Genomic DNA, 27696 nt, shown 5'->3' on the forward strand with positions numbered 1-27696 from the left:
TGTGTGAAAGCCAAGGTTGAGGAGAAGTCACATATGGTTGTGTTTGAAAGGAAAATAGTGATTTAACTCCTTAAAGATGTCGACCGCGCTCATAGATTTACAGTCCACTGAGTGAAAAGACTTTACCTTTTCAGCACAAACCTGCCCCTAATGGTTTCAATCAATCTGAGAACTTTCTGTTTCGGATGTGTAACATATCATTGGACACCTATATTAAAATTTTTTAGAACCTGACATCACACTAACACATGTAAACCGTTCTTTATGACAGTCAAACCTGACCCAAGCTCTTCCATGAACAAACCAACCACGAATTGGAACTGAAACAGAAAGGACAACAAAAGGTAGATCAATCCAAGTAAACCCAATGACTAACTGCTTCGACCAGATTTTACTCCAGGAGAGCCTAAAAGTGCTGCTGTCGCACGATTTGACACAAATGAATGAGCAGGCAAAGATCGTTAAAATGTGCTTGATTTATCCTGCTCGTCACAGTTCACATGCTCCGGTAAAACATTGAATAGAAAACGTTGTGTATCTCTGTGTTCGACATTGTGTCCCGTTTTTAGGACTCCCAGAGTGGAAATGTTATCATAGAAGCTAGTCATGCATTTCATACATTGAGAGACTTTGTTTGCACTTATAACACATACAGGAGGTAAAACAATGACAAGGTGGTGGATGTCTTGATGAGGCCTGCAGGTTTGATGTGTGATGTAGGTTTCACAATACCAACATCCATAATAAAGACGATGTGCGATTATAGTTTAAACTTTTGGATGCTTCAATGTTTTTTTATGAACCAGTTTTTACTTTTAATGATGGAGAGTATTGAAAAGAACCAACGTTTCGGAAAATGTCTTTATTCATAAGTTGTCATGAGCAAGACAGAGAGAGCAACGCCGGTCCATTTGACAAAAACAAAACTACTGACGGTCATTTAGTCATTTTGGCAACTAATGAAGATCCAAAAGATTCACTAACATCTCTTACCAACACACAAAGAGCATGAGGAGGTTAGCACATTGGTAACATTTGTGTTTTATGTAGACAAAACAAAAAGACTTACCGTAAATTCCGTACTATTGAGCGCACCTGGATATAAGCCGCACCGGCTAAAAATAAGTAAATAAATGTATTTGTACATATATAAGCCGCACTTGATTATAAGCCGCAGGTGTCCACGCTATAACAAGAGCTATTTACACAGACGTAGGCTACCGGTAACATCCGCAAAAACTGTAGCGTCCGTACGGACGTTAAAGGACGACGAGAGCGTTCAAATAATAACTTTTAATAACCCGATCACTGTCGGCCGTGACCACGCCGTTTACAGCAGAGAGCAACACATAACTTGTCGTTACAATCCAACTCTCTCCTCCAGCGTTCTCTCATACAGCCACTCAACACGTTCTCGCTGGTGCATTCACTGACTCTCCACATAATCGGAATTATGAACACATTATCAACTACTGACTTTACAACATGAACCGTTACAATACGAAGCCTAGCCGACGGTGTCTGTAACACGGCTGATGAAAAAGATGACCGTAATATATTTCACAAGAAAAAGTCCATCCATTCACTGCCTCAGAATGACTTCATTACTCACTTCCTCAGTCTCTGTTGTCGCTGTCAGTGTCATCTTAACGTGCAGCAGCTCTGTTAGCTTCTTTGACAGCCAGTTCGATCACCTTTAACTTGAAAGCTGCATCATATGTATTTCTCCGTGTGTTTTCCATCATGAGGGTGCGTGCATGAAGCGCAAAATGACTGATATTAAGATCCGACGTGACGAAGTCAAATGTTTTTGCGGCTGAAGCTCATTGTCCCCCATAAAAAATCCATGCATTAGCCGCACCGGAGTAGAAGCCGCAGTGCTCGAAGTGTGAGAAAAAAGTAGCGGCTTATAGTCCGGAATTTACGGTACATGTGTAATGCGGTGGTACTAAATACTGTTCGATCTTTCCGCCATATTGTTCTTGTTTCTATTCATTTTTACAAATACGAGATGCAAATGTAGCACAAGGGCTGTGCGACATCTGCTCATGCTTTTCGATTCCTCTCATGAGGGATTTCTTTCTCAGAAGACAAAGACGCTTATCAAGTGCAGTTTTGAATGTGGCGGAGGCTCCAGCCCAATTTCTTAGAACTCTGAAAAAGTTCCTTCCCTTCTGAAAACGCCTGATGACATGCAGACGATCTACGAGGAACACAAGGTACCAAGAAGACCTCTTAAATTAAGTTTACCCTCGCAAATCAGTATTTCACTGTGGTCTCTGTGTACTCTACATGAGCCAAGAGAACTCTTGCTGAGATATCAGAATCCAAATGAACTAACACTTCGAAGCCAGGACTCTGAATAGATGTGTGGTCAACATTAGGACACTCTAATCGTGTAGTAAAAGGCTAATGAGCCGGTTTGGATTTAAACCGTATGTGTGTGTGTGTGTGTTCGTGTGAGTGTGTGTGTGTGTGCGTGATTATGTTTGTTTGATGTCGATGAGATGTTCAAATACCACCTGTAGCATCTGCGCTGTGGTATTAGTGTTCAAGGTGTCTTTGAGAATGGCACTTTTTATGATGTTCATTAGTGTTTTAGAAAGCAACATGTCTGCAGTGTTAAGATCATTCATAATCACTCCTCTATCCTTCAACCTTAAACCAACGACAGTGTCGTTCAAAACATCAAATCCTGTACGATATGTCCAGCGCATGTACATGACGACCAAGCCACACTGAGAACACGCTTAAAGGCTTTAATAATGCTCTCTCCTTCAATGGTTTGTTTTCCTGTTGAAGCTGTTTGTATGATCTAAGTCGTGAACGAGAGAAAAGCCAAACTCTTGGATGATCCAGTGCAATGATTTAAAAAAAAAGAAAGAATTGCACCTGGTTGACAACATATGTGGTCGTACAACACCGATCCATTGTTTGTGTAAGTGTGTGTGTCAGCCTCTATTGTGATCGTGGTCAGTCCATCAAAGCCCGGAGAGGGTGTCAGCGAGGCATTTGGCCCACTGTCTGCTTCACACTTCCTTTGTTTGTGTGTGTGTGTGTGTGCTGGACCAAGCCTCTTGTCTCCCCTGCACTTCCTCCCCACCATCTTGTGTGTGTGTGTGTGTGTGTGTGTCTCTCTCTCTCTCTCTCTCTCTCTCCCTCACTCTCTCTTTCTATTTCTTTCATATCTCTAATCAGTGTCTTATTGGGCTGAGCCCCCAGACCATGGATGAGCTATTTCTGGAGATTCCTGTTATGAAAAGATTATTTCCCCATCTTCTCTGTCTCACTCACCATCTCTTTCTCTCTCTCTCACACACACACACACACACACACAGCAAATAGACTTATCTCTCACTGCATCAGTGAAAGACAGACAGCAAACAGTTGTCATTGGACTGATTTAGATTTTAGCTTCAAGGACAGCAGCGGTGCCTTACCTTTAAATAAATGCAGACAGACACAGTTAGTTAACTTATTGTTGTAGTAAATACACATTAGTCCATTTCTTTTCTTTTTTTTTATCACTTCTCTTAAATCCTTTAGAAAAAAAACACCCGACTGATCGTAGCCTTTTCGACTGAAGAATCTATCATGTTCATCTCAATCTGAGCAAGTCCTCTCCGCCCTCTGCAGACCCATCATTCGGTTATCTCCTTTGTGGGGCTTTGTTGACACGGCCTTGGGTGTTTGTGCGTGTGTTGGACTGACACGTCCATCAGCTGACCCTCACCCGGCCCCGCTGTTTGGGGTTAGAAGTGGAAGAAGAGGGAAGCGTGAGCCCTCAAGGCGAACCCAGAGAAATCCTGGGGAGAAAAAAAAAACTCTCTGATCCTTCTCTCATTTTTACATCTTTCTCTTTTTTTTCCCAACTCGTCTTTGTCTCTGAATTATTTGTCTAACTCTATCTTTGTAGATTACTTGACAGAAGTATATGTTTTGCCATTTTTTCCCCCTTTTATTCTTCAGCCCCCCCCCTCCTCTGTGTGTCAGGGTCAGAGGTGACACTGTGAAGTTTACAACCTCCAACAACAGTAGCTTCACCCGACAAGCCGGCAGCAACAGGTTTACGGAGCATTCAGGAGCAAATTTATGATAATCAAATGTTTGTTGGCCATTTAGTTTTTACACCTGTGCATTTATGCGACATAGTAAATGATAGTTCAGGACAGCCACTGGCATGACTTACATTAATGATGAATTGTGTGATAATCCATAGAAACACGCCTGTATGATTTTCCATGAAGGCTGAAGTGTTCATGTGTCTTCCTTTTCCAGGGAGAAGTTGCATTTAATGCACTCTAATCCCCCGTGTCTGCCTGCCGCAGCACCGATGCATCCTCTCGTTTCCTCTCTTTTGTCCAAAGCCCTCATTATTCTCTTGTGCATTTGATCTGTATCTGAATCATAAGCCAAACAAGCGGCTGACTCTGACGAGCTTTGATGAATGAAAATTGCAGACACTCCGAAGAGACACACTCATTCAGCCCCCCGAGCAAAACTGGCAGCAGCGGCAGTCTGCTCGTCTGATCCCTCACACTTTTACCACACACATTCAGCAACAATCTCTGGCATTATTGCGTATTTATCAACACAAAACAACGCTGAGAGTGTGTCGCCCTTCAGCTGCGTGCTGAGGTTGTTGACCCGTCTCAGCTCGAGGGTAGAGCTGGGTCGGGGTTTTGGGCGCAGCGTCTGGGTGGTCGGGTTTTTGTGGCTCAGGGATTTGGCCTTGTTTGGTAATCTTTCTTCATCTCTTCTTCCTCTCTTTGCTTTTCTCTCTATATATCCTCCTCCCCCCCCTCTCTCTCTTTAGCTCATACACACTAACTGACAATGAGCATGTTGTTGTCCTCCCTTCTTGTTACAAGCTGGATGTTAATATTGCAAGTTTCCTCAGTTTATGAAGCCACGATTCCCATTCACTCTCTAATATGTTGATGTATACTTTTATACATGTTGCATATTTTATATGCAACGTTGGCCAAAATGTGTCATGACAATGCGTTTATAAAAATGAATTTTGAAGGATATATTTTTGGATTACTATCTTTGAAATATTCCTTCATCTTGAAACTTTGCAACTTTATTTTTTAGTGAATTATGTTCAGAGACAAATCAGCATATCAAACATACCTGGTGCCTGACAGTCCTTTAAAACACCGTTATACTCATTCAAGATGTGGGACTTGTAGTTCTCTCAGTAAAAGTATTACTGACATAAAGCGAATATATAACATATTTTATTTCATCAGGTTTTACAACACACCTTTTGAGACCCATGAAGAGGTTTTATGTAATAAATTGTGCAGACTTCTAAAACAAAATCCAACGTTCGGTAAGAGTTGAGTCTGTAAGAGAGAATGAATCATCAAGCTGCTATTATGTAACAATAATGAGGAGTTTCACCTTTTTATAAAGAGGCCTTAATAAAGCCAGACTCTGAAACAAGCACATGAAACACTGATGTGTTATTCATTCTTCAGAAAATGTTTTGTGGAGTTGTGTGTTGGCATTTTTTTAGGGTTTTGAAAAAACACATTTGCATACAGATTCTTTGAAATGATCCCCACTCACAGAGCATGTGGTGTAGCCTATACAAACGGATGATTTTCTCCCTTTAACAGTTGGCAGGGTCTCTGTTGGCTGAATCACTTGTGACTCCTCTCTCTGTCAGCTGGGAGCGGTATACCAGCCAACGACAGGCTGTTCACTTAGCCAGCCAGGATTTTCTGCATCATCCTCTCCCCGCTTGGCAGGGCGAGCTGTGGATTACATGTATTTCCCCCGCCACATGGCGACTCGTCTGGCTTTCCCTTTTCATGCACCATCTCATCGCCTGTGTGTTGCCATAGCAATAACACTGAGCAGAATGGTGCCAAGGCTGACGTATTTAAAAATGCTCTTGGAAAACTCGGCTTGAAACGTCCCGGGAGAAAGTGCAGGAAAGACAGGAAAACTGGACAGGCTGTGGTGAAAAAAATGGACCAATTATAAATGAGTAATGTGTGACCCTGCCTAAACAGGCACACCTATTGATTCATTTACTGGATTTAAAAAAACACTATTCATGCATTTTTACTTTCAGAATAAAGCTTGCATTGATTATCCTAAACATTGCTGTTTATTGTTATTGTAACTGGAGGAAAAGATGGATACATGCATAGAAATATTTGTGTAAACTGCGTGCCTTTTGCTTATCAAGAAATCAACCTCTTGCTCTATCCTGTTTTTACCGTAATTACTGATTATAGTCATTATATTGTCTTTCTTTGTGGATGCTTACAGAGTGCAGTGCACACACTGTGTTAACATCACTAACACTTCCTAACATCTGCCCTGCATCCACCATCCAACGTGCGTCACGGGGCAGGAGCAGACGCATTACCATACCTGCAGTTTTCTTTTCACCGGGCCACTTGCGCTTTCCAGACTAATCTCGTGTCACAAAAGAGAGTCCCCTCGGTTGTCTCTAGTATTTTCTAATGATATGCAAACTGAGTACCAACCTTTCAGTCAGTTGTTGCCTATTAGCAAAGACGAGGACGGCAGGAGCTGAAATGGATTGAGGGGAATCCCCACAGAGCTCATCTAGTCACTTTCGTTTTAATGAGGGTAACATATACCACATTTTTAAAGGACTAGGTTACCTTAGTGAGACAACAATAGAAAGTGCTGGAGTAAGTTGGAAAAAGGTGAAAAGTTAACGCACAGACACACACACACACACACACACACACACACACACACACACACACACACACACACACAACAGTGGACACCCTCGGCACCTCGAATGAAGAGGTTTATAAAGACTAGCAGATATTTTATTTCATAGCACCAACGCAGCTTTTGGTGTGTGTGTGTGTGTGTGTGTGTGTGTGTGTGCCTCCAGCTCCTTATCAGGTGGGGAGCAGCGGATTGGGTGGGGGGTGGAGCCACAGGGCAGAGTTGTCCATTCCTAAAGCTTGTATCACTCTACTCTCCATTCACATTCCTGCTGAGGACCGATTCATTCAGGGACTCGCAGTGTCGGGAGGATTTTGAACATTTGTGGAATTGAGTTTTATCGCAGCCAAATCAGATCTTAACGATGGATTTATTGCCTCGAGAAACGCCCAGAAAACACCTTCACAAATCTGTGCAGTTGTGAGTTGTTCTTTTTCCTCTGGATGTATCATGCGGGCTGCTTCGCCTTAACAGTGGAGTAGACCTGGACCGGACCGTAAACGGGAGCTCGGTTTTCTGCTCAGGCTGGTGGCGACCGACACTTTCAATAATGATATTAACACGTAAGTCTGATCTATAATCGTTTTCACCAAGTGTTAAAACAATCAGGGTTATTTCCAGGTTTTTTAAATGGAAGTTAAAATGTTCCCAAACAAGCGGGGTTCCTGTTCCATCAAAAATAACAGAAAAGGTGTCATAAGCAGTCTGCAATAGGATAAGTGATATTGTTAATGAAAAGTGATTGTTTGTGTTACGCTTTGTTTGGCCCTTTTTGTTCACAAGTAAAACTCTTTTTATTAAGTCGTGTTTAAGGCGCAACGCTGCGGGCTGTCAGATAAGAAATCTCCCCTCTTTACGCGTTACTCCACGGCTCCTCCGGCGCAGAAGTCCATTGAAAAAAAAAAAAAAAAAAAGTCCTGCTCAGGTGAATGTTTTCATATAGATAACACGCACTGCCAAATTACAACGCTTCTCTTACATTAACCCAATCTATGTTTGAATGTCTCATCTTTACGCGGACTGTCAGCGCAGACCCGACACTTTAATTGGACCCAGCGTTGATCCGTGTTGTGGAAACAAGGTCGTGAACTGGAATGTTCAGGCTTAATCGTATTTAGTCTTTTGAGATTAACGGAGGGAGCCAGTCCGCGACGTCTCTACCATTACAGTGCGTCCAGTTTGTTCAAATGTATGGATGTGCCTTTTGCCTGCCTGCCTGCCTGCCGACCTTTTGCTATTAGGGTGGGTGGTTTGGGAAGGGGGGGGGGATGTTGTAGCTGTACAAAATCGCGTTTCCAGTCTTGTACTGGCAGGCTTCCCTTTATTTGTGGGCTTTGGGCCTTTGTCTCAACAGTTTTAACTGCCTGTTCCAACACATGGCTTCTTATCAGCTACCTCAGCTCTGGAGCAGATATGAGCACAGTGTGGTTCAGTTGTGCAATGTCACCACAGTGGACGTGCTCAGAGACACACACACACACACACACATGTCCCACCATTGTTTTACAAGTTGAATGATCTTTACCTACATGAGCAATGATTACAGACAATGTTCTTTCTCACAAATCTAAATTGAGACTTAACAATAATAGTGCTCTGACTGTTTGACGCCCTTCTTTTGCGTCTGCACATCTCTTCACTTCTTTCACTCATGGCTCGGCTGACTCGCTCTAAAGTTCTGCTTGGAGATGAGCAAATGAAGGAAACACGCTTCATCTACAGTCTCTGTTGAACAGGAAGTGAGCTGGGGGCCTTATCTGCATGATTTACATCCAGTTGGCACTTTGTTTCTCCATGTCCTGTTCGAAGAGACACATGTTCTTTTTTCAGTCTAGCCTTCACTGGTTTCAAGGTGCCGAAGCTGTCCTGGGACCTGTTTATAAAAGGATAGTTATCAAGTGGGCCCCTGGGCAGGTAAGCTGTCATCTGTCTCTGGAAAGCTTATCGGAGGGTTTGAGTATGCCAGGTCACCTGAACCCCAACCGGGACCCTCTGTGTGAGCATAAGTCTTTCGTCAGAGAGCACAGGCGCTTTTGGGGTTAGCTTTGCGATGATCCACGTGGACCAGCTGTGCGTTTGAATGCTTATATGTCCGACCATTCTTTGCCTGTCCCAACTAGGGATAGATAACTTAAATGGGCCATGGTAACCACATTATTCTTTCTTGTGTGTATGTGTGTGTAAATTGGACACAGCTTAAGGCCGGCCAGATGGTGATATTCCTGGCATCGTCTCACTTTGCTAACAGCCAGAGCCTCTCAGGGAACGCCAGCTGTCCCAGGCATGGAATCAGAAAACCATATACCCATCAGAAAGAAAATCTGTGCATTCCAGGAGACTACTGGAAGATTAATCATTGGTCACATTAAGAAAACCAGTCCTCTCCAGTTGTTCCAATGCTTGCATGGTTCAATATGTTGAATACATTGTGATAATTCATGAAGAGCTCAAATAAAACATTAATACGGTTTTGAAGTTCATGGACACATCAAGAGTTTTTTTTCAAGACTTGAGGCCGATGACGACTTTGGCGGCATCTAGGCTTTAGCTTAGCATGGTGTTAGCATGGTGTAAACCGCTGCTGAGCCACAGGGTCTGGCTTGGTTTATCACATTACCTGTCTAGACCCACTTTACAGCTCCTTCAGAATGACCCACTCAGACCTGAAGTTGATAAGATCCCCCTGCCTGCCTCTGGGTTGTCTTACAGTTGGTACTTTGAGATCCAGCGACAATCGGCCAATTCCAGATAAGCCACCTCAATTCACAACAGTTGTTAGTCAAGCATTCTTCTATGCCAACTTCAAAGACCGAGCTCTGGTGATAACTGTATTCAGAGTCTTGACCTCCAGTTTGCCATGTATATAGCAGAGCCTTTGAGGTGGGGAGCAGCATCCTTTGTTTGCTAGCTACTGATGAACTCCCTCTGGAGCTGAGCTTTCAGACTTGGCCAAGCCAGACCCCGCTGCCTTCTCCAAGGGAGGGAAATTTTGGTCGGCAATTGTGAGAATTTCCTGCCACAGGAAAGGAGAGAAGAGAGGGGCTGAGTGGAGCTGAAACCGGCACAGAGCAGAAGAGAGAACAGAGGAGAGAGGGCTGAGAGGGGAAAGAAAAGACTATGGTGGATAATTTTAGAAGTGGATACCCCAGAGCAGAAGGTGAAGCTTAACACTGACTTGCTTCTTACCAGTTCACCTTTGGCCAGATTCCAAAAGAAAAGTCCCATGGGATTTATATGAAATCTCTATTAGCATCAGCTCAACTCATTAATTCATCTGCTTTTACTCGCTCTTATCTTTATGTCCCACTGAGAAGTACTGCATCTCTTGTTGTTTTTTTCAGCTAATTCCCTTTGAATAAACACATTTAGTCTTTTAAACATGTCCTTATTGGAAGCCTGATCAGTTGTAGCGACTAACACGTCTTACCTTCTGTCCAGCCTGCCGGACATGTTTCAGACATCGTGTGTGGCTCCCTCGGCAGGACCACAAGTTCTGGTCTTGTGGAACTTAATATTTCTGCGCTTGCCATTGTTGCTAATCGATATTCTGTTATAAAAGAAAAAGAAAAAAATGTGAACATGAAGAGCGAGATGTCCTGAATGTGCTTCTATAGAAATGAAATTGCACATAATGAATGTGATCATTTGTTGGATAATACATTGACCATGACAGTATCTTCAGCTCTGTAGTTGGCCTTGAAACTGTGACTGCCTGACTCCTTTCACATTTATAATCTGTTGTATGTCTGCCAACTTGGCACACGCCGACCAAACTTCAGCATCATTATCAAGTTAGTGAAACCAAGCTTTCTATTTGAGAGGAATTTAGTGTTTAAATGTTTTTGGATGCCATATTTAGGAGCTTAGTGCTTTCTATAATACATTTGTGGAGTGGGGACTTTGTAGCTGTCTTTAAACATGAGGCCGTTTGGTTTGTACACACAATCACCGGAGTCAGTGTTTGTCTTGGCTTCCTCCTTGCCTATTATCTGTCCAGCAACAAACGAAGGCAGGGCCTTACAGCGGGGTGGTCAGCAGCCACCGCAGCGCCGCTCAGCTCTCTTCCTGTGTGGGAAGCAGGAAAAGGAAGTGAGGTAGTTCTCTGGCGAGGGCTAAGGAATTGGGTTGGACAGTCAGGGAAGACAAAAATGGGGGGGAAAAAAAGAAAAACGATGAACCTGAAGTAAACCAAAATGTAAAAGTTTGAATGGGGTGTTGTAGGAAGATATTTTCACTTTCAGTTAATTTCTATAAACCTGTTTGATTGCTTGGTTGAGCCCACCTTTTATATCCCAGATACACAAGACGCTATGTGTGTGTGTGGTTTCCATTGTTAGATTGTTTGTGCCAGATGCCTCTGTCCACTTCCTGCAGTCACACAAAAGATGTAAAAAAAATATTTCTATTCAATAAATGGCCCCACAATGTGGTGCAGAAGGGAATATTATTCAGTTGTACCCATCTGCGTGTTGAATACTGTCATTATTTTGTTTCTAAGGCACACCAAGTCTACATTATGTCACTGTAAAGTAGATTTGACACACATTCTAGCCCAATGGGGTGTGTCACTGGATAGCTTCACTCCAAAGACACTTAATGGATCCCATAGCCTTCTTTTTTGGGGTTTGGGGGTGGAAAGCTAACCACGTGTTTGTATGTCTAATTTGCATTTCAATAGCTTTACTGTCTTTTGAGTGGGTTGTCTTTAAACATGAGGTTGGTCTTGGCACACAGAATGGCTTGTGCACACACTAGTACACACACACACAAAACATGTGGCCCTATGGAGTGCTTGCTTTCGAGAATGTTGGTATAATTACGCGTTATTTTTTTTTTTTTTTTACGTTCCTCGGGAATGCTATGCTCCAAAAATACTCAGCCCAACACACACATGCCTTTCCTCTTGAGAGTTGTTTTGTCAAATAAAACTGGGCTAAAGAGTCGATGTTGATGTGTTGTTTCACACTTGGGTGCATGCTAGTGTCGCGGTGGCTGCTTTAGGAGTGCAGGCCCCTGCAGTGGCAGAGGGGAGACCCTGTGTTGGTCGTGTCACACCTTGTTGTTAGTGGGTTTGTCTGCCGTCTAGGCTTGTTGTTGGTATGTAAATTCTCGTATATGGTTGAGCCCAGACCCATTGAAACAGTAGTCTTCTTCTGGCCTCAGTCTGTCTGTGTGACAGGACTTTATGTTTACCTTTCTTTTGTGTCAAGTCACTTCTGAGCTGGTAGACTCTCATTTGTCTGGCATTATTTATTTGTATGTGTACATCTGCATTATCTCTGTTGTTTGCCAATAAAATACAGAAAGGTCTTTTGTCTCTCTTCACGCACAGTCTGCGTTCTTTTCATACTCCTGGTCTTAACTGTGGACAAAAAGAAACAAATAAATTGTGTCATCTAGCCTTGACATGAGGCAGAACTTTTAGACAGGTGTTTAAAAGATAACATAAACTACTGGTTACTATGAGTAGATCAGCATATCAACCCTTCTGAAAGTGTGAAGGACATACTATTATGTCTGTACATTGTTTTCACTCAAAGGGAAACTTTTTACTATCCTCCCTAAATTTCAGACATCAGCACTTGAAGCATTGCTAACTTAATTGGCAGGTAACATGTTTTGCAGTGATTCCATATGTTGCTGCTTTCATCAATGGTTTCATTTCCTGCCTTTGTTGCTCCCATCTGGTTCACAAGTTTTTCTTAAGGTTGTGCGACATTTGTGCTCACTGTCTCTCCACCAAAGCAGACATTGTAAAATAAGCTCCTTTAGGCCCGGAGACTTGCTTCTTGTATGCGGCCTGCAGGCTGTGGGGGTGATTAGGAGAAACCGAGGAGGCCGGGGTGTTTGCAGCCATTTGGCATATGTCAACTAAAGGCTTTCACAGACAACTGGGAGACATAGCAATGACTTCTGTGACACAGTGGACGTCAACATTTAGCCGGTATTTAGCACAACAAGCCTAAATGTTGCATCTTGTGTTTGGAGGGGTTTGTCTGGCAGAGTTAGAGATGTGTTGTGAACATGTCCAACAGGAGTTATTGATGGACACGACACGTATACATACTTCTGTGTATGTTGAAAGCAATTTTAGAAACATTCAAATGTCACAAATGATACTCAAATGATTTATATGTGTCATAAGATTAGGCTCAAGTCAAACGAGATCTCTGTGGGAACCCTCACCTTACCTGCATAAGGGGCTTAAGTGGCACACACTTGGGGTGTGATGGGGTTAACATAATTTGCAGAGTGATGCGTTGAGCTCTAGCTTTAGAAGCATGTGAGAGTAGAGTGACCTAGTGTGAGACAGCTAAAGGGTCAAGGAGTTCACATTGATAAGCTGTCCGCATGTTCAAGCATTAAGCTCTTTGTCTTACTTGAGTGTATTGACAGGGTTGCATCTTTTTTAATGAGGTTTTATTTTTAGTGATGACATAGATCTTTGTGTCAATAGAATTACAATTGTCATTTTCACAACTCCTCATACAAGACACTTGTGTTTTTAGAGGCTATTTGGTGTTTTGCATTCATTGTATTTCGGAAATATATATTCTGCTCACCCACAAAACCTTAACATGTCTTGGTTTTCTTCCATTGTTTTCTCTCTGCAGAAATCGAAGCCAAAGAGGCCTGCACCTGGCTGCGAGCAGCAGGGTTTCCACAGTATGCCCAGCTTTATGAAGGTAAAGACCAAAAGACTGCCACACCCAAACCTAGGCTTTTCAATTAGCCGTAATTAGCACAGGGAGAACAAAGAAGGTGCACTTCTGGGTGCATCCAAGTTCTAACATACTCGTGTTTTTGTTTAGCTCCATCAAATCAGTTTTAGGCCAGTTTCTAATGTGGTATAAATAATCAGTCAATCCCCTTTTTGTGTACATAAGACATTCTACCAAACTGTGAGTCAATCAACAACCCTTTATGTTCAGCTTCTGTAGAATAAGGCCACTTTGTCCTGTGTCCAAACAAAACACCAACATACACATCTACCTCCTTTGATACAAACAGACCACATCCAGCATAACCTTCCTGAGAGGTAAAGCTTATTTTGCTGTGCCGTTAAAAATCTCACAAATCCAAACATAGTCAACTATATTCCAAACATTATAGTCACTCGTTGAGGACCAAAGGTCTTTTTACTTTGTTCATGTGACACAAAACATGTTTTCTGTACCTTCTAAAGGACTCATACATATTCATTTGAGACCCTTGAAGTTTAAATAATCACCCAAAAAAAACACATCAAACAATCTTTACAATCCTTATAGCTACTCCAGCTATTCTATGGGATACCATTGGCATACCAGTTGCACTTATGTAACTAGAGGGCGATGACAGAAAGACCAAGACTCCATTGTCAACAGGTCATTGCTTGTTGCCACTTAACCGTTAAGGTTTCCTATTTGAAGGAAACGCTCATTGTGTTTGCGCCCAGGTGATGAGTTTGCTTCATACATACATGACGTAATACAAAAATTCCAGCCCCAATCAATCACTGTGTAGATTGTAGACGAGTCACTCGCAGAGAAAAAAATTATTTGTATTTATTGCTAGACGTGTTTTCCTTTTTCTTGTGTGCCTGAGACAATCTCTATTGTCTGAGCTGTCAAGACTATTCCCCCACTAAAGATAAGCCAACTGATAGGCATGTTTCAGCACACTTGGCTAAATGTGCTGCTCTCCTTGAATAGCTTTTACTTATCATCATCACCCCAAAGGATTTAGACGCAAGATTCCCATTTTGGGTTGGGTCAGCGCATTCCGGCAACCTCTGCAAACCCGTCCATCCTTCAGTCATTCGATGAAGCAGACTAGTGCTTGACATTTCTGTATGATTTCGGGCACACTCCAGTTGTGCTCCATTCTTAATCCTGTTACTGAGTAAGACTTGAGGAGAAAGACAGAGAAGGAGGAAAGGAAGTGGGACCCGTGAGCAGCAATGGAGTACCTATTGTCATTCTTCAATCAATCCCCTCTCCTCTCCCTCTGTGCTCCGCATCCCCCCTGCCTGCCCGCTCTGAAAGCTGCAGCTGTGTTTGTTTGGTTGGCTAAGACACTACTTCCTCTTTTAGCTTTTCATCGAGCCTTGTATGGGGGGAGAGAAGGTGGGACGGAAGGGCCCTGGTGGGTTTTTGAGTAGGCGGGTGTTTTTTTGAGGCCATTGGGGATGTATCTTTAGTTTTAATCGGAACACATTGATCCAATCAGCAGCAGGGAGATGCCCAAACTAATCTGACTCTCTCTCTGTGTTCAGATGCCCTTTTTCCCATCGACATCTCCTCAGTCACCAGAGACCATGACTTCCTCGATCGGGACGCTATCGAGGCTCTCTGCAGGTGAGATTACGAACAAGTCATACTGCTGCGTTATCTCAACCAAAGCATGAGGGCATGACTTCAAAAGAAGGCATGCTTCGGAGAGTTGCAGACGAGATGAAAGAATGTCACGATAAGCACCTTGGAGCCATGTTCCTACCTTTCCATCTCTCCATTTAGTTTTCTACGTCCATACCATTGCTCTGTCATTATGTTCTTCTTTCTCTAGGGCTGATAGTGTTTACCTCAGTCATCAGAGTCTTTTGTATCGTCCTGGCAAGCACATGTCTTACTCTGAACTTTCACTTCTGCTTGTCACGCCATGCTCTTTACTCTTTTATAAAGGGTTAGGGCTTTTATTTTCTCGCTCATTTGTCTCTAAAACTGAGGAGAATATTGAGATAAAGCTTCAAAGATCTAAGTTAATTTCAATGGCTATGTCTGACTGAATGGTAGTACATAGAGATATGCTAGTATCAGTCCTTCCCCCTAAGACTGATTCTGATACCAAGACTTGAGTATTGGCTGTCATTTATCTATTGGATACCAGTGCAGTCCAACACTGTTGCAGTTAGTGATCCACAATCTACCTGAAACTATTTGGGGGGGATTTTTTTTTTTTTTGGCTGATGGGGGGCTTGTTGGTAAATGTTCATGATTGGAACATTTATTCTCTCCAAACCCTGTGACTGCATTGTTGGCAGTACTGGTGGTAAATATCCATACTGGTATCTGCATCAGAAAATCTCTGTGGAATGTTCTGGACATCCTTTCCTTTTTACGTGAAATAAAATGGCAGTAAATAGCCAACGTGTCATTGGAGAGGACTGTGTTTGCATTATAGTAGATGCCCTGCCATATTAATTAGCATCTGAGGAGGAGGTTAATGGCTCTTTAATGGAGTCGACTTCGTAATCATATTCCGACTCTCAGTAATAAACCCCAGCAGGTGTCCCTCCACACATCTGGAAGCTATCATCTCAATGTCTCCTCTTCTGGCCGCCTTCAAGTCCCCCCCCCCCCCCCCCCCCTCCTCCTCCTCCCCACAACCCCGACTATCTCCAGGTCGCCATCCCTTCATCTCTCCATTGTTACATGATCTGCTCTAAGAGCTCTCTAGAGAGGGTGGACCCCACCACCACCCACCCACCCGCTCCCCTTCACCAGGTGGCTGGGGGGATAAGCTTTCTCTCTCTTCACCCCCCCCCCCCCCGAATTTGTCGTCGCCACTCCAGCAGATTTCATTCTCCTGGCTCTCTCCTTTTTCTGGCTCCCCTCTCTTTCGCTTCCCGCTCAGATGGGGATTATCCTTCAGCAGCTCATTAGCCAGACGGGGTGCACACAAACTCCCCCTCCATCTTCCTTTTCCTTTCTTCTTTTTCCAGACTTTATCCTTTTTTTTTCACCCCCATCATGTATCCTCTTGGTGATGAGCACCTTGTCTTCGAGAAAAAACAAACAGAAGAAAACAAGGGTCTGGAATATTTTATTCCCCGTTTGAATGTAACCAAATGTGCATGTGTGTTTGTGTTTGCAGGAGACTGAACACCCTCAACAAGTGTGCTCTTATGCGACTCGAGATCTCACCGCAAAGAAAGCGAGTAAGTACGCACGCGCGCATACATTGACCCCACTCCTCCCGTTGAAACAGCACAGTTTGTTCTGCTCCTCAACCACAATTGGATTTCCTCACCTCAGCCGAAGGTTCACTCTTGGCCACAGGGCAAAGCTGTGTTTTTTTTTTTCTCGTCTTATTTAATGAGAAGGCACCTGTTGGGTTTATTTCTGAATCAAGTGGGCTGTAAGGACCCTGGGGGGAGGGAGGGTAGCTTTAATGTCTAAATGAAGGGGTTGCATTCAGCAGGACCTCCCCTACTCAAGGCAGGCTCCCGATCTTCCTCAAATACTTCCTCATACTTCTTTCTCACCTGAAAAATAATTTGTACACTACACTTTTATGATAGTGGATTTTCATAGCTTCTAAGAAAATAAGACTGACACACTTCTTACTTTCAAGGGAACAAACCTCTTGGGAATGTTCCTCAGCATGTTCAAGTAAACTAGAAAGTCTAAATCAACCCAGTTTTCTCTAATGGCTTAAAGAGCTGCATAGTAACGTCCTTGTTCTGTGTGTGGTGGTATTCATTAGAGTGACCCTCTCTGCAGCACCTTTCATTTAAGGAGTCAACAGCGAAGAGTCAAAGAGGTTATTTGCTGTGTTTGTAGGATGACACCCCCCTCCTCCTTCCCTTGCACAGCAAAGGAATGCATTGATCTCCTCATGTCTTCACATTCCCCCTCTCTTAAATCCCCATCTGTCTGTTTCTCATTCTGCTCTGGTTTGTTCTTTCTATCTGTCTAATTGTAATTATAAATAGTTCAAATTCTGCAGACGCCGCCTTGTCTCATTCAAAGCGGCCACCACTGCTCTGAATGCTTTGGTGGCCTTATTGGTTTGAGGATAAGATATCTGCTAAATGCTGGGGAATGATAGTTTTTTTGGCCAATAACAGCTCTTTCTACAAATGATAAGCCCAACTGTTATCTCACATTCCATAACTTTGGAGAGAAAAAAAAAAAGCTACAACAGAATGCAACCTTTCACAAGCGCTTCTCTTGTGCTCTTAAAGACGACAGGTTCGGTTGTGCTTTTGTCACGAATCACAAGCAGTTATGACAGAAGGACAGACAGAAGCAGTGTATCAGTGACACTGTCTCACACTCGCGTATAGACGGAGGGGATAAAGACAGTAGGGGGGGGGGGGATGACCCCAGTCTGGCTGGCTGGCTGCATTGGGAGCTTTGGGGGTCATAATGGAATGTCATGAACTCCCTCCAGAGCCCGACACAGTTAAGCCAAACTGTGGAGGTGTGCGCATGTTGTTAATGTGCTTGTGCTCTATGTGTTACTTAGTCATCTGGCTTTGTTTGTTTTTTCTTGCATTTTTTTTTTTGTCCAAGCAGTGTGTTATGCAAAAGCATTGTCTTTGTTATGGCATTGACTGACTAACCTATGTCAAGTCTAAATTGTCATCTGGACTGAAGGTAAAAAGGTACAACACTTAGAAAATGAATTTCACCAGAAAGTTTCCTGGACAATGGTGAGGAATTTTGGAGACAATAAGGGAACATAGCAGTGTATTATATCCTCTAACTCTTCTTTTTTTTCCCTCTCTCCCTTTTTATTTCCTTCTCTCCCTCCCTTATCCCCTCCCTCTCCTGTTTCCAGAGCGAGGACTCGGATGAGGACGAGCCGTGTGCCATCAGTGGCCGCTGGACCTTCCAGAGAGACAGCAAGCGCTGGTCCCGTATGGACGAGCTGGAGGTTTTCTCATCTCTGTCGACAGATTCGGCGACGCCAAATTTTCCAAAGGACCAAGTATCCCAGAAGGGAAAGCTGGCCCTGCATGAAGGTAACAGCTCCGAGAGTGTGCTGACCGACCTCAGCGAGCAGCCTGAAGTGGGCTCCATCCACAGCAGCGGGAGTGCAGGAAGAGGAGAAGAGAAGAGCCATGGGCCGTCCCTGACAAGTGACGCTGTCCTGGTTGGGGCTACTCGTGCTAGCTCTGTAGCTAGCATGTGTTCGTCTTCAGGTACAGGCGGGTCAGGATGCGCCAATGAGGACTCTCTCTCTGATGGGATGCCTCCATCGCCCTTGGAAACACTTGAACATTTTACCTTCGATGTGAACACGGGGATGGGAGGACTGGGAGGTAGTCTGGACAGGGGCGGCGGCAGCGGCAAAAGCACACGCTCGAGAGCTAAAAGCTTCCTCAAGAGGATGGAGAGCCTGCGACTGCGCAGCGGCACCACCTCGAAGAGGAAGAAGAAGGGGAGCGCAGCTGCTGGGAAGATAGAAATCAGCGGCCCTGTCATCAAAGAGGGTCTGGATGATGACAAGCTGCGAAGGCTCAACTGCGTGGACATCCCCAGTATCAACCTCAACCAGAACCTCAATCACCACCGCAATCCCACTCAAACCATGACACTTAACCGGAATCGTTCTGTTTCCTACTCCACTCAGACCAGCAGCGGCAGCACTGGGAGCACTGGGAGCAGCCAGTCCGAAGCGAGCAGCGGGAGCGCAGTCAGCACGCCGAGCCCAGTAACCCGGGCTCGCAGCCACAGCACGGCCACAGGATCCGGTAAGAGAGGAGGGATGTATTTAGAGGGGTTCGACCCTTTCAGCATTCTCCAACAAGCTTCAGATCGACAGCCGACAGCCCTGCCCAAATCCGCCCCGCCCATCACCTGCGCGGCCAGCAACGGGATGACGGTGGACGAGCAGAACCGCAGGAACAACTGCAGTGTTCAAGGCAACAGCAGACAACTAGAAGAGGAAGAGGAGCAAGAGGACGGCGGGATCTTCTTCTACTTACCGGAAGGTCACAAACCGGGAACCTTCCCCAAAGCCCTGCAGGACGGGAGTTCACGCAACAACAACGGGAATGACAACGGGAACTCAGTGATCCTCAGGGGCAGGCAAAGCAGACGCCAGCGCCGAGTGTCCTCAGGCTCTGTCGACAGCAGGCTCAGTTTTTACGACAACGTCCCCTACACTGCGAGAGAAGAGGAAGGGGAGGAGGAAGAGGGGGACGAACGCAAACTGGAGGAAGTGCTGCAACACGTCAGCGGCCTGCAGAGGTTCGTCAACGCCTGGTCAGAGGCTGTGGCAGGAGAAGAGGAGGAAGAGGAGGAGGACGAAGAGGAAGAAGGAGACTCGGATTCGGCCCTCGACTCGGCCTCCCCGTGCCCGTCGTCTCCTCTGCAGAACCGGTTGGAGGAGACGGAGAACGGAAGCGACCAGGACAGCACAGGAAACCCTCTGGGCGAGGGAGAGGAGGGGATGAGAGAGAGACGAGACTCTGGTGTCGGGGCGTCTCTGACCAGATCCAGCAGGTCAGTAAAAGAATTCTCAGAAAGAAAAAGGATCAGTTCACCTAAATTAGAACCAAACCTAGCCTATTTATCGCAAAGGTTTTTGGACCCAGTTTTTATCCCAATGTAAAAAGAATGAATTCATTTGCGTTATAGAAAGTAGTTCCAATAAAAATACATCTCCTTTTTACTCAACTTTAAAAACCTCCAGCCTACTCACAGGATCATCCTTTAGTCTGTTAGTGTAAAACTAAAAGTGCATGAGAAGCTCAAGGACAACAACACAATAGGAAGACAAACAGTGGGGTAAAAGAAAGACTTTTCCATTGAAAGTGACAGCAGAGGATAAACTGGGGGACACGCTGGGACTTTTCTCCTTACGTAATGCTGCTGAAAACACTGGAATGCTGCTCGGTCTCCGTGGCGATTGTTGCTGTTCCTTCAGGAATCCACAAGCAGAGTTCCATTCGAGGGGCGTGGGGGTTTATAGTCTCATAGCTAGTTTTTTTGATTGATGTCTACATAAATCCCTCTAATCCCTGACCTGATCACTTAGCACAGAAAACTACAAACACTGAGTTTGTGTTTACCCAAAAGCGTGGCACACAAATAAGGACTTAGAGCGAACTTTTTTTTTTAAATCAGCCTCTCTCTTCAACTCACAATTCAATCTGTGCTCTCTTTCCCTCCTTTACTCCAGACCGCAGAAACTTCGCTGGCCAAGCTTCCAGAACTCCCATCGTCCAAGCTTGGCCTCGGCCCAGCTCCAGATTAGCAGCCAGTCAGTGCTCCAGATGAATCTGCTGCAGAAGCTCTCCCTGCTGCAGCTCACTGCTCTGCTGGAGAGACACACCCCGACAAACAAACACGGCTTCAGCTGGTGAGCGGACAGAGGATTACATATTGAGAACAGGACAATTTTGTGTGTGATCATGCCTTCACTTCTTCCCATTCTTCCCCCTTCCCATCCCAATCCGTCTCCCAGTGCCATCCATCTGCAGGTTGTTATGTAGCATGGTGACGGCTGTCCACAGAGGTTGGGTTTCACATTCTTTTCCCAGGCACATAATTGCTGGGAAGGGCTGTACATTGTCTTTTTCTCAACGGGGCAATCATGGCGCTTCACACGCATGGCGTTACAAGAGCTGGAGGCTTGAAAGATCAGTCCCCAGTAATTATCCGGCCACCAGTACCCTCTCTACCACTACGAGGCAATTGGTGTGACATCACTTCATACGCTTGTAGTTATCCGGTGGGATCTAAAATCCTCCTTGTTATGTATCCACTACAGAGATTTTGAAATGCTTCCAATCACTCAATTTCTTTTTTATGAAGCAAAAATCAGGTGGGTTTTTTGTCACAAAACCTACATAAACATTTTCTCAATGTAAAGTAATTAATGTCGATGGAATTCATGTGAAACAACCAAAATAAGCTTTTGTAAAGTAGTGCCTGTGTTTTGGCATCTGAAGAAATTATTCTATTTTACCCAAAGACTGAAATGATCTGAAAATGGCACATCACATCATCTTCTTGTATTTTTCCACTTTCTCTGTTCATTCCTCCTTGGACAGGAATAGAAAGTGGTTTGACCCGAGCCTGTCTTATGACAGGCTGGCGCTCATTGAAAGACAGAGGCCATTTGTTGGCCGCTGGAGGCCCACACATATTCAGAATTCCGTGCCGAGATCATAATGTGCTCCTTTTCCATTTTTTTTTTTTCTTCTTCTTCGCCAAAGTGTGGTTCTGAGAAGCTCTCTCAGTCTTTGGACTCACTTTCACAAAGACGAGCTTGTCCCGAGTCACGCATAGCGTCTCTCTGCTAAACACACTCACACCCATGCGAAGAGATGCATCGCCATAAATCTGAGGGTGTGTTCTTGGGAAATAGTCAGAGTTGCGTTTTTAAACTCTGAGGTTGTGGTTGCACACTTGGTCTTCACTCGCATCCAAATACAGACACACTCAACAAATAGTGACACAGACACTTTGCACGGATGTATAAAGCGGTGCGATCCTCCCCCTTTTAACACCCAAGCATACATCCTCCTCCCCGTCTCCATTCTCCTCTCAGCCTGTTTATCCTCCCCCCTCATAAACCTGGAGACAGGCCTCTGCAGATGCTGGGTTTTCTCTTTCCAAACTCGGAAAACAAACGCATTTACACTCATTTTTTCTTGCAGAGTTTCACGATTAATTTTATACTTAATGGACAATCGTAAAAAGGAAACCTGTCTTAGACGGTGGGGAATCTGATTCTGTGTGAATTTTTGTCTTATCGTTTGTGTGTTTTTGTGAGTTGCAGGGCTGTGCCAAAGTTTATGAAGCGCATCAAGGTGCGCGACTACAAAGACAGGAATGTGTTCGGTGTGCCACTACAAGTCATCGTCCAGCGGACAGGCCAGCCCCTCCCTCAGGGAATCCAGCAGGCCATGCGCTATTTACGCAACCAATGCCTCGACCAGGTAATACAAAGCACGCCAGTAAAATCCCAAAAGTACAGCATGTATATAAAAACCTGTGGACATAAATCATAAAAATATGTCAGTTAGCTTGAAGTACTATTTGCAGTTTCCGAAGTTTAAAGGAAAAAACTTTTCTTTGAGGTACTGGAGTTAATAACGTTCACATTTTAGGACATCTGCAATCAGTCAAATGTTCAGCTGCTGATTTTCAAAAGATGTTACGTAAGAAGGAGCATTGGAAAAAAAACCTGATACCCGCATTGTGAGCGTGTGTACTCAGATCCTGCCTGTCCACCTTTTTCTCCTCTCTGTCAGACATGTGCTGAAGCGACGAGCGCCTGGAGACAGTCAAAGTGTGCAGCTGTCACTTCTCCTGTGTCTGTTTGTTTTATAAGGAAACATTATGAGAGATTTGTTTCTGAGAGCGTGTGCACATTCAGGATGGAGAGCGAAAAAAAGAGGGAGGACGGGAGAAAATAGCTATTAATGGTCTAGCGAAACAGTAAATGGAGTGATGGCTTTCTTGTCAAAGCCGGACAAGGCGCCTCTGTTTGAGAGTGGTGAAAGCTCATGGAAAATATTCAGGCCTGGCAAGCCAACGGACTTTTGCTCTTTTCCTCCCAAGCTTTGCCCTTTCATGCAGCCTTACAAGGCTACTGACGAGGTCCTACACGAGATTAAGTATTCAGAAAAATGCCTTCTGGGTGTTACGTAGCCTCTTGTAAATACAGACAACAGGATCTGGAGTGATGTAACCTTATTGACTGTAAGCTCTGGATTTGCGTTTAAGTCAGGGATATTTTCAATGAAAACAATCTGCTTCTTTAAAGGACTTTTTTTTTTGTTTGCATTGGGCACCTGAATCTAATTTTCAAACGGTTTAATAATAGGATCCAAACGAGACTAATAAGGGATTTATAGTTGAAAGCTGACTCATCAGGTTTCTCTGATGTAACTCTTTCTCTGTCTGTCCTTCACTCTTTTTTTTTCCCCAGGTGGGTCTTTTCAGGAAATCAGGAGTCAAATCTCGCATCCAAGCTCTTCGCCAGATGAACGAGGCGAGCGGCGCAGACGGGGGCGGAGTCATCTACGAGGGCCAGTCGGCGTACGACGTCGCAGACATGCTGAAGCAGTACTTCCGAGATTTGCCAGAACCTCTGCTCACCAGCAAACTGTCCGAGACCTTCCTCCAGATTTATCAGTGTAAGAACTCGGATTATAAACAAGCGGTTTTAGAGACAGCCGCACGCGCCTCAGCTTCACAGTCACACATCTGTGAGAGGATTGCATGAATTGTGTGTTGTTTTAGCGCTGCACATGCTTGCCTGCAATTAAGCAAGAGCTTGTGAAACTGTAAGAAGAACACACGCAAGAGAAGTGCAGGAAATTCCTGTGGAATGAGAAGATATACAGTATGTGATGCAGGGTTACTTAAAGAACTGTTTATATAAGGTGAAACAAAACCACTCATGTGTGAAGGATGAAGCGTACATGTACACACACATAGGCTTATGTAACACACTTATCATTCCTGCCAGGTGAGGACAGACACTAAACAGACACCCTTTTTTTTTTTTTTTTTTGATCCAGCGATGCAAAAAGATGACAAAGTGTAGTCAGACTTCGGTTATTATCCGGGAGGGTGGTGGTGGTGGTGGGGGGTTCATATGATATTAAACACTCCCTCCCTCTCCCTCTGTAGACATGCCCAAAGAGCTCCGCTTGCAGGCTGTGCGTGCCGCCGTGCTGCTGCTGCCCGACGAGAACCGCGAGGCCCTACGGACGCTGCTGTGTCTGCTGAGCGACGTGACGGCCAGCGTGGCGGAGAACCAGATGACTCCCACCAACCTGGCCGTTTGTCTGGCCCCCTCCCTGTTTCATCTCAACACTCTGCGCCGCAAAGAGAGCTCCTCCCCGAGGTGTGTGTCTGTCACATCGTTGCCTTGAATTTGACGGCTGTCACTGACGCAGTTAGTGGGACATTCTGTACATTCAGGAGGAATGGCGAGCGAAATAGAAAAGGTTACATAAACATCTTTGGCGAATTAGGGAAAAGCACATTTTGTCCCATATGTGGAAGCAGGTTGAACTCGTTCTTTCTTCTGTCCCACCATCAACCTGTTTTCTCTCCAATGCCGACTGTCTTTGGATCAATAATGGCTGCTGTAACTTATCGTGTCCTCCGTTTGTCTCACAGGGTGATGAACAGGAAGACGACACTGGGAAAGCCGGACCAGAGAGACCTTAATGAGAACCTGGCTGCCACTCACGGCCTCACACATATGATCCAGGAGTGCAGGAAACTCTTCAGGGTCAGTAGTAGTCTAACTAAGCTTACTGCACACTTTATTCTATGATGACACTTTAATTAAAGTTTTAGTACAGCTTTGGATTAGCCCCCCGGGGACACATTTTTTTTAATTGAATTGAATTAAAGAGGTGGTACAATGAAGTCGAAGTTCAGACCCAGAAAGAGACAGCTTCGATCCCTTTGGCAAAGTGCCAACTTCAGGGCTGAAGCTGCTGAAACACTGAATGTCACCTCCGGCTCGCCGCATCGCGCCGCTGTCAAACGCCTTGTTTCTAAGTCTTTGTCCTGTAAACAAAGCCGTCGTCCTCGTTACATAACGCCGTAATTCAATTTCATGTCATCTCCTAAAGTCGTGTTATGATAAGAGAGAGAGAGGAAAAAGTTCCACCTGTCTTTCTCTTGTGCACAGTTTGTCTTTCCTTCATAAATCCAGCCTGGCTCTGTGTGTCCACATGCAGGAAACTTTACTGCATTACAGGAAATAATCAGCAAACTCCACCATCGCTAATCCAATTTGAATCCCATTTATCCAAAAGTTATGCCGCTGTGCAGTCCGAGCTCCTAGCGTGACTACCCTGGGTCATTAGTGTTCAAGGTTTGATTAGATTGTAGGGGAGCTTCCTGACTTCCTGTCGTGATCACATCACACACCCCCCAGACTCAATAAACTCCTGAATTATCCTCTCATTATTAGATCTCCATTTGCTCGTAGGAGGTCGTAAAAATAGGATGAGCTATGAAAAATCTGACAATAATAGTCCTTCTATGATCCAATGAAAATCCTTTTCTTAGATTATAATGCAGTTAGATGTTTAATTAAAGCTGGAAGATTGAAGGTAAACGAGGAAGGATACAATTAGTTGGGGACACAGGAAGATCAGAATATTGTGTGCTGTGTTTAATTGTTGCACTTCTCACTGAAGCTTCTACTCTCTCATGTTGTGTTTATGGACGTGAAAGCGAAATCCTGTGAAACATTATCTGTCTATAATACATCCCGGCTGAAATGAAAGGCTAAAAGACTCTCATCATCCTCCTTTCCTTCAGATCCCCGAGGAGATGAATCGCTGCAGGAACTCTTACATGGAGCAGGCGCTGCTGCCTCGACGCTTGGAGGAGCTGGCGGGTGAAAACGCGGCACAGGGAGGCTACAGGGCCTACCTCCGAGAAAGCCTCGACGCCCTCCTCAAAGACGCCAAGGACAAGTTTAAAGGATATGACAGCTGCTCCACACCCGAGCACGCCGAGCTGTCCTGTAGGAAGGTGAGAAAGTCTTTTTTTTTTTTTTTTTTTTTTTCCTCAGGAGATAATTTCTTTTCGACACATCATCTGCTCAGTCCAAAAGGCTGCAGTCGGTGTTTGATTGTGGCAGAGGCTGAATACAGTCTTATATCTGCAACAGAAAGATTTATTAAGATTTATTTATTTATTAAGATTTATTAATTAAAAAACAGACAGCCAATCCTTCTTTAACGTGTGAACAACCAGTTCCTGAAGCGCACACTGTCTTTTTTAAATCTCCGGGTTTCCTGTCTTCTAAACTCTCGTGCCTCTCTAAATATCTCATGGTAAACCAGCAGTCTGGGTTTCCTGTATAGAAACCCATCCGTGTGAAACTGGCCTGGCCCTCAGCTTCTCCCTCTCATCCTTGTTACGTTCTCTCCCAGAATGACATCAGCCTGACATAGACGCACAAAAAAGCAACACAACACGACCTCCACCGTTATCCCAGGCCGACATTTCCGGAGTGTGTTGTGCGAAGGGGCCGAGCGTATGAGGTTATCTTTCCTCATGTTTGAGAGTCACAAGGCGCAGTGTGTGTGTTCTTTATCATCTGATGGCAGAACGGACGGAGGCAGCTGACTTGGCTGAAGGGCACCGGGTGCTTTGGAAATACAGACTGGCTGTTGTGAATTCAATCTGGATTTTAATTTCTGTAAATATGACTAATTAGATTAAATCTCCTTGTGGAACACTTGCATAAGACGATCTAGGCTCTTATAGGGTTTTTTTTCCACCATCGCTTCCCACAAGAGGGAGAAATAAATCATTTGTCCAGGTCTCCTCTCCTGTCTTCGCATTTTCTTTTGTCCTCGCTGAACGGCTTCATGTATGTTTAAATATCACCTCCATCTGAATTCAGGAAACAAAGAAAAACAACCAAAACAGTGTTGACGCCTTTTTTTTCCGTGTCCAAAACCATTTTAGCAGCTTCTTCTGTGACGCCAAACTAAACTTCATGAGGCTTAAACCATAATGTTGGATATGCCACTCCATTCAATAAACTTATTGGATGTTTTGTTCAATCAGTCGTGTTCTTGGTGAAAAAGAACAAAAACCGTCAACATCCTTCCCTCTGTGCGACACCTGCTGTCTGTCAGATGCTTTGCTCAAAGCACCACAATGACCTCCATATTAAGAGTGCCTTGTGTTTTAATGTTTGCATCTGTTTCTCCAGGTGCATGACGGTTTCCCCCTGCGACTATGGAAGGTGACGGTGGAGCTGCCTGCAGGGCCAGAGGAGGTCTTGACCAGGGTGCTGCGGGAGCAAGGCCACTGGGACGAGGACCTGCTGGAGAGCCGGGTGGTGGAGACCCTGGATGAGAGGACGGAGATCTACCAGTACGTCAGGAACACCATGGCTCCACATCCCACCAAAGACCACCTGGTGCTCAGGTAGACGGCTCTGCCACGCTTCTCTTCATCTCTGTCCATCCTCCTCCTTTTTCTTTTGATCTTTCTCTATATCCTGCTCTGCCTCAACATGTTTTTGTAATCTATACTCGTTGCTCTGCTCTTCAGAACATGGATGACAGACCTGCCAAAGGGAGCGTGTGCTCTGGTGTGCACATCCGTGGACCATGAAGGCGCACCTGTCGTCGGCGTCCGTGTGAATGTCCTCACCTCACGCTACTACATCGAGCCCTGTGGGAACAACAAATCCAGACTCACTTATATTTCCAGGATCGACTGCAGGTGAAAACAAAGAGCAAAG

The 27696-nt window shown here is 44.6% G+C and overlaps 1 protein-coding gene across 5 annotated transcripts in view; it reads left to right on the forward strand.

The window, feature by feature from the left end:
- The window catches only part of dlc1 (DLC1 Rho GTPase activating protein), an 87558-nt gene that overhangs the window by 58962 nt on the left and 900 nt on the right, over positions 1-27696 (forward strand). For 4 of the 5 annotated variants that reach the window (XM_079338020.1, XM_079338019.1, XM_079338018.1 and 1 more), the window contains 12 exons: positions 13344-13415; positions 14987-15068; positions 16585-16648; positions 18277-19946; positions 20626-20805; positions 22231-22390; positions 23386-23593; positions 24093-24309; positions 24588-24702; positions 25749-25964; positions 27160-27377; positions 27504-27677. In XM_079338020.1, the coding sequence (XP_079194146.1) occupies positions 13344-13415; positions 14987-15068; positions 16585-16648; positions 18277-19946; positions 20626-20805; positions 22231-22390; positions 23386-23593; positions 24093-24309; positions 24588-24702; positions 25749-25964; positions 27160-27377; positions 27504-27677 (3376 nt within the window). Of the gene's footprint in view, positions 1-6717; positions 7293-13343; positions 13416-14986; positions 15069-16584; positions 16649-18276; positions 19947-20625; positions 20806-22230; positions 22391-23385; positions 23594-24092; positions 24310-24587; positions 24703-25748; positions 25965-27159; positions 27378-27503; positions 27678-27696 lie in introns of those variants that run through there. The other variant, XM_079338022.1, reaches the window with a different exon arrangement.

Source organism: Symphodus melops (assembly GCF_947650265.1).
Source record: "Symphodus melops genome assembly, chromosome: 2".
NCBI classification, from domain to species: Eukaryota; Metazoa; Chordata; class Actinopteri; order Labriformes; family Labridae; genus Symphodus; species Symphodus melops.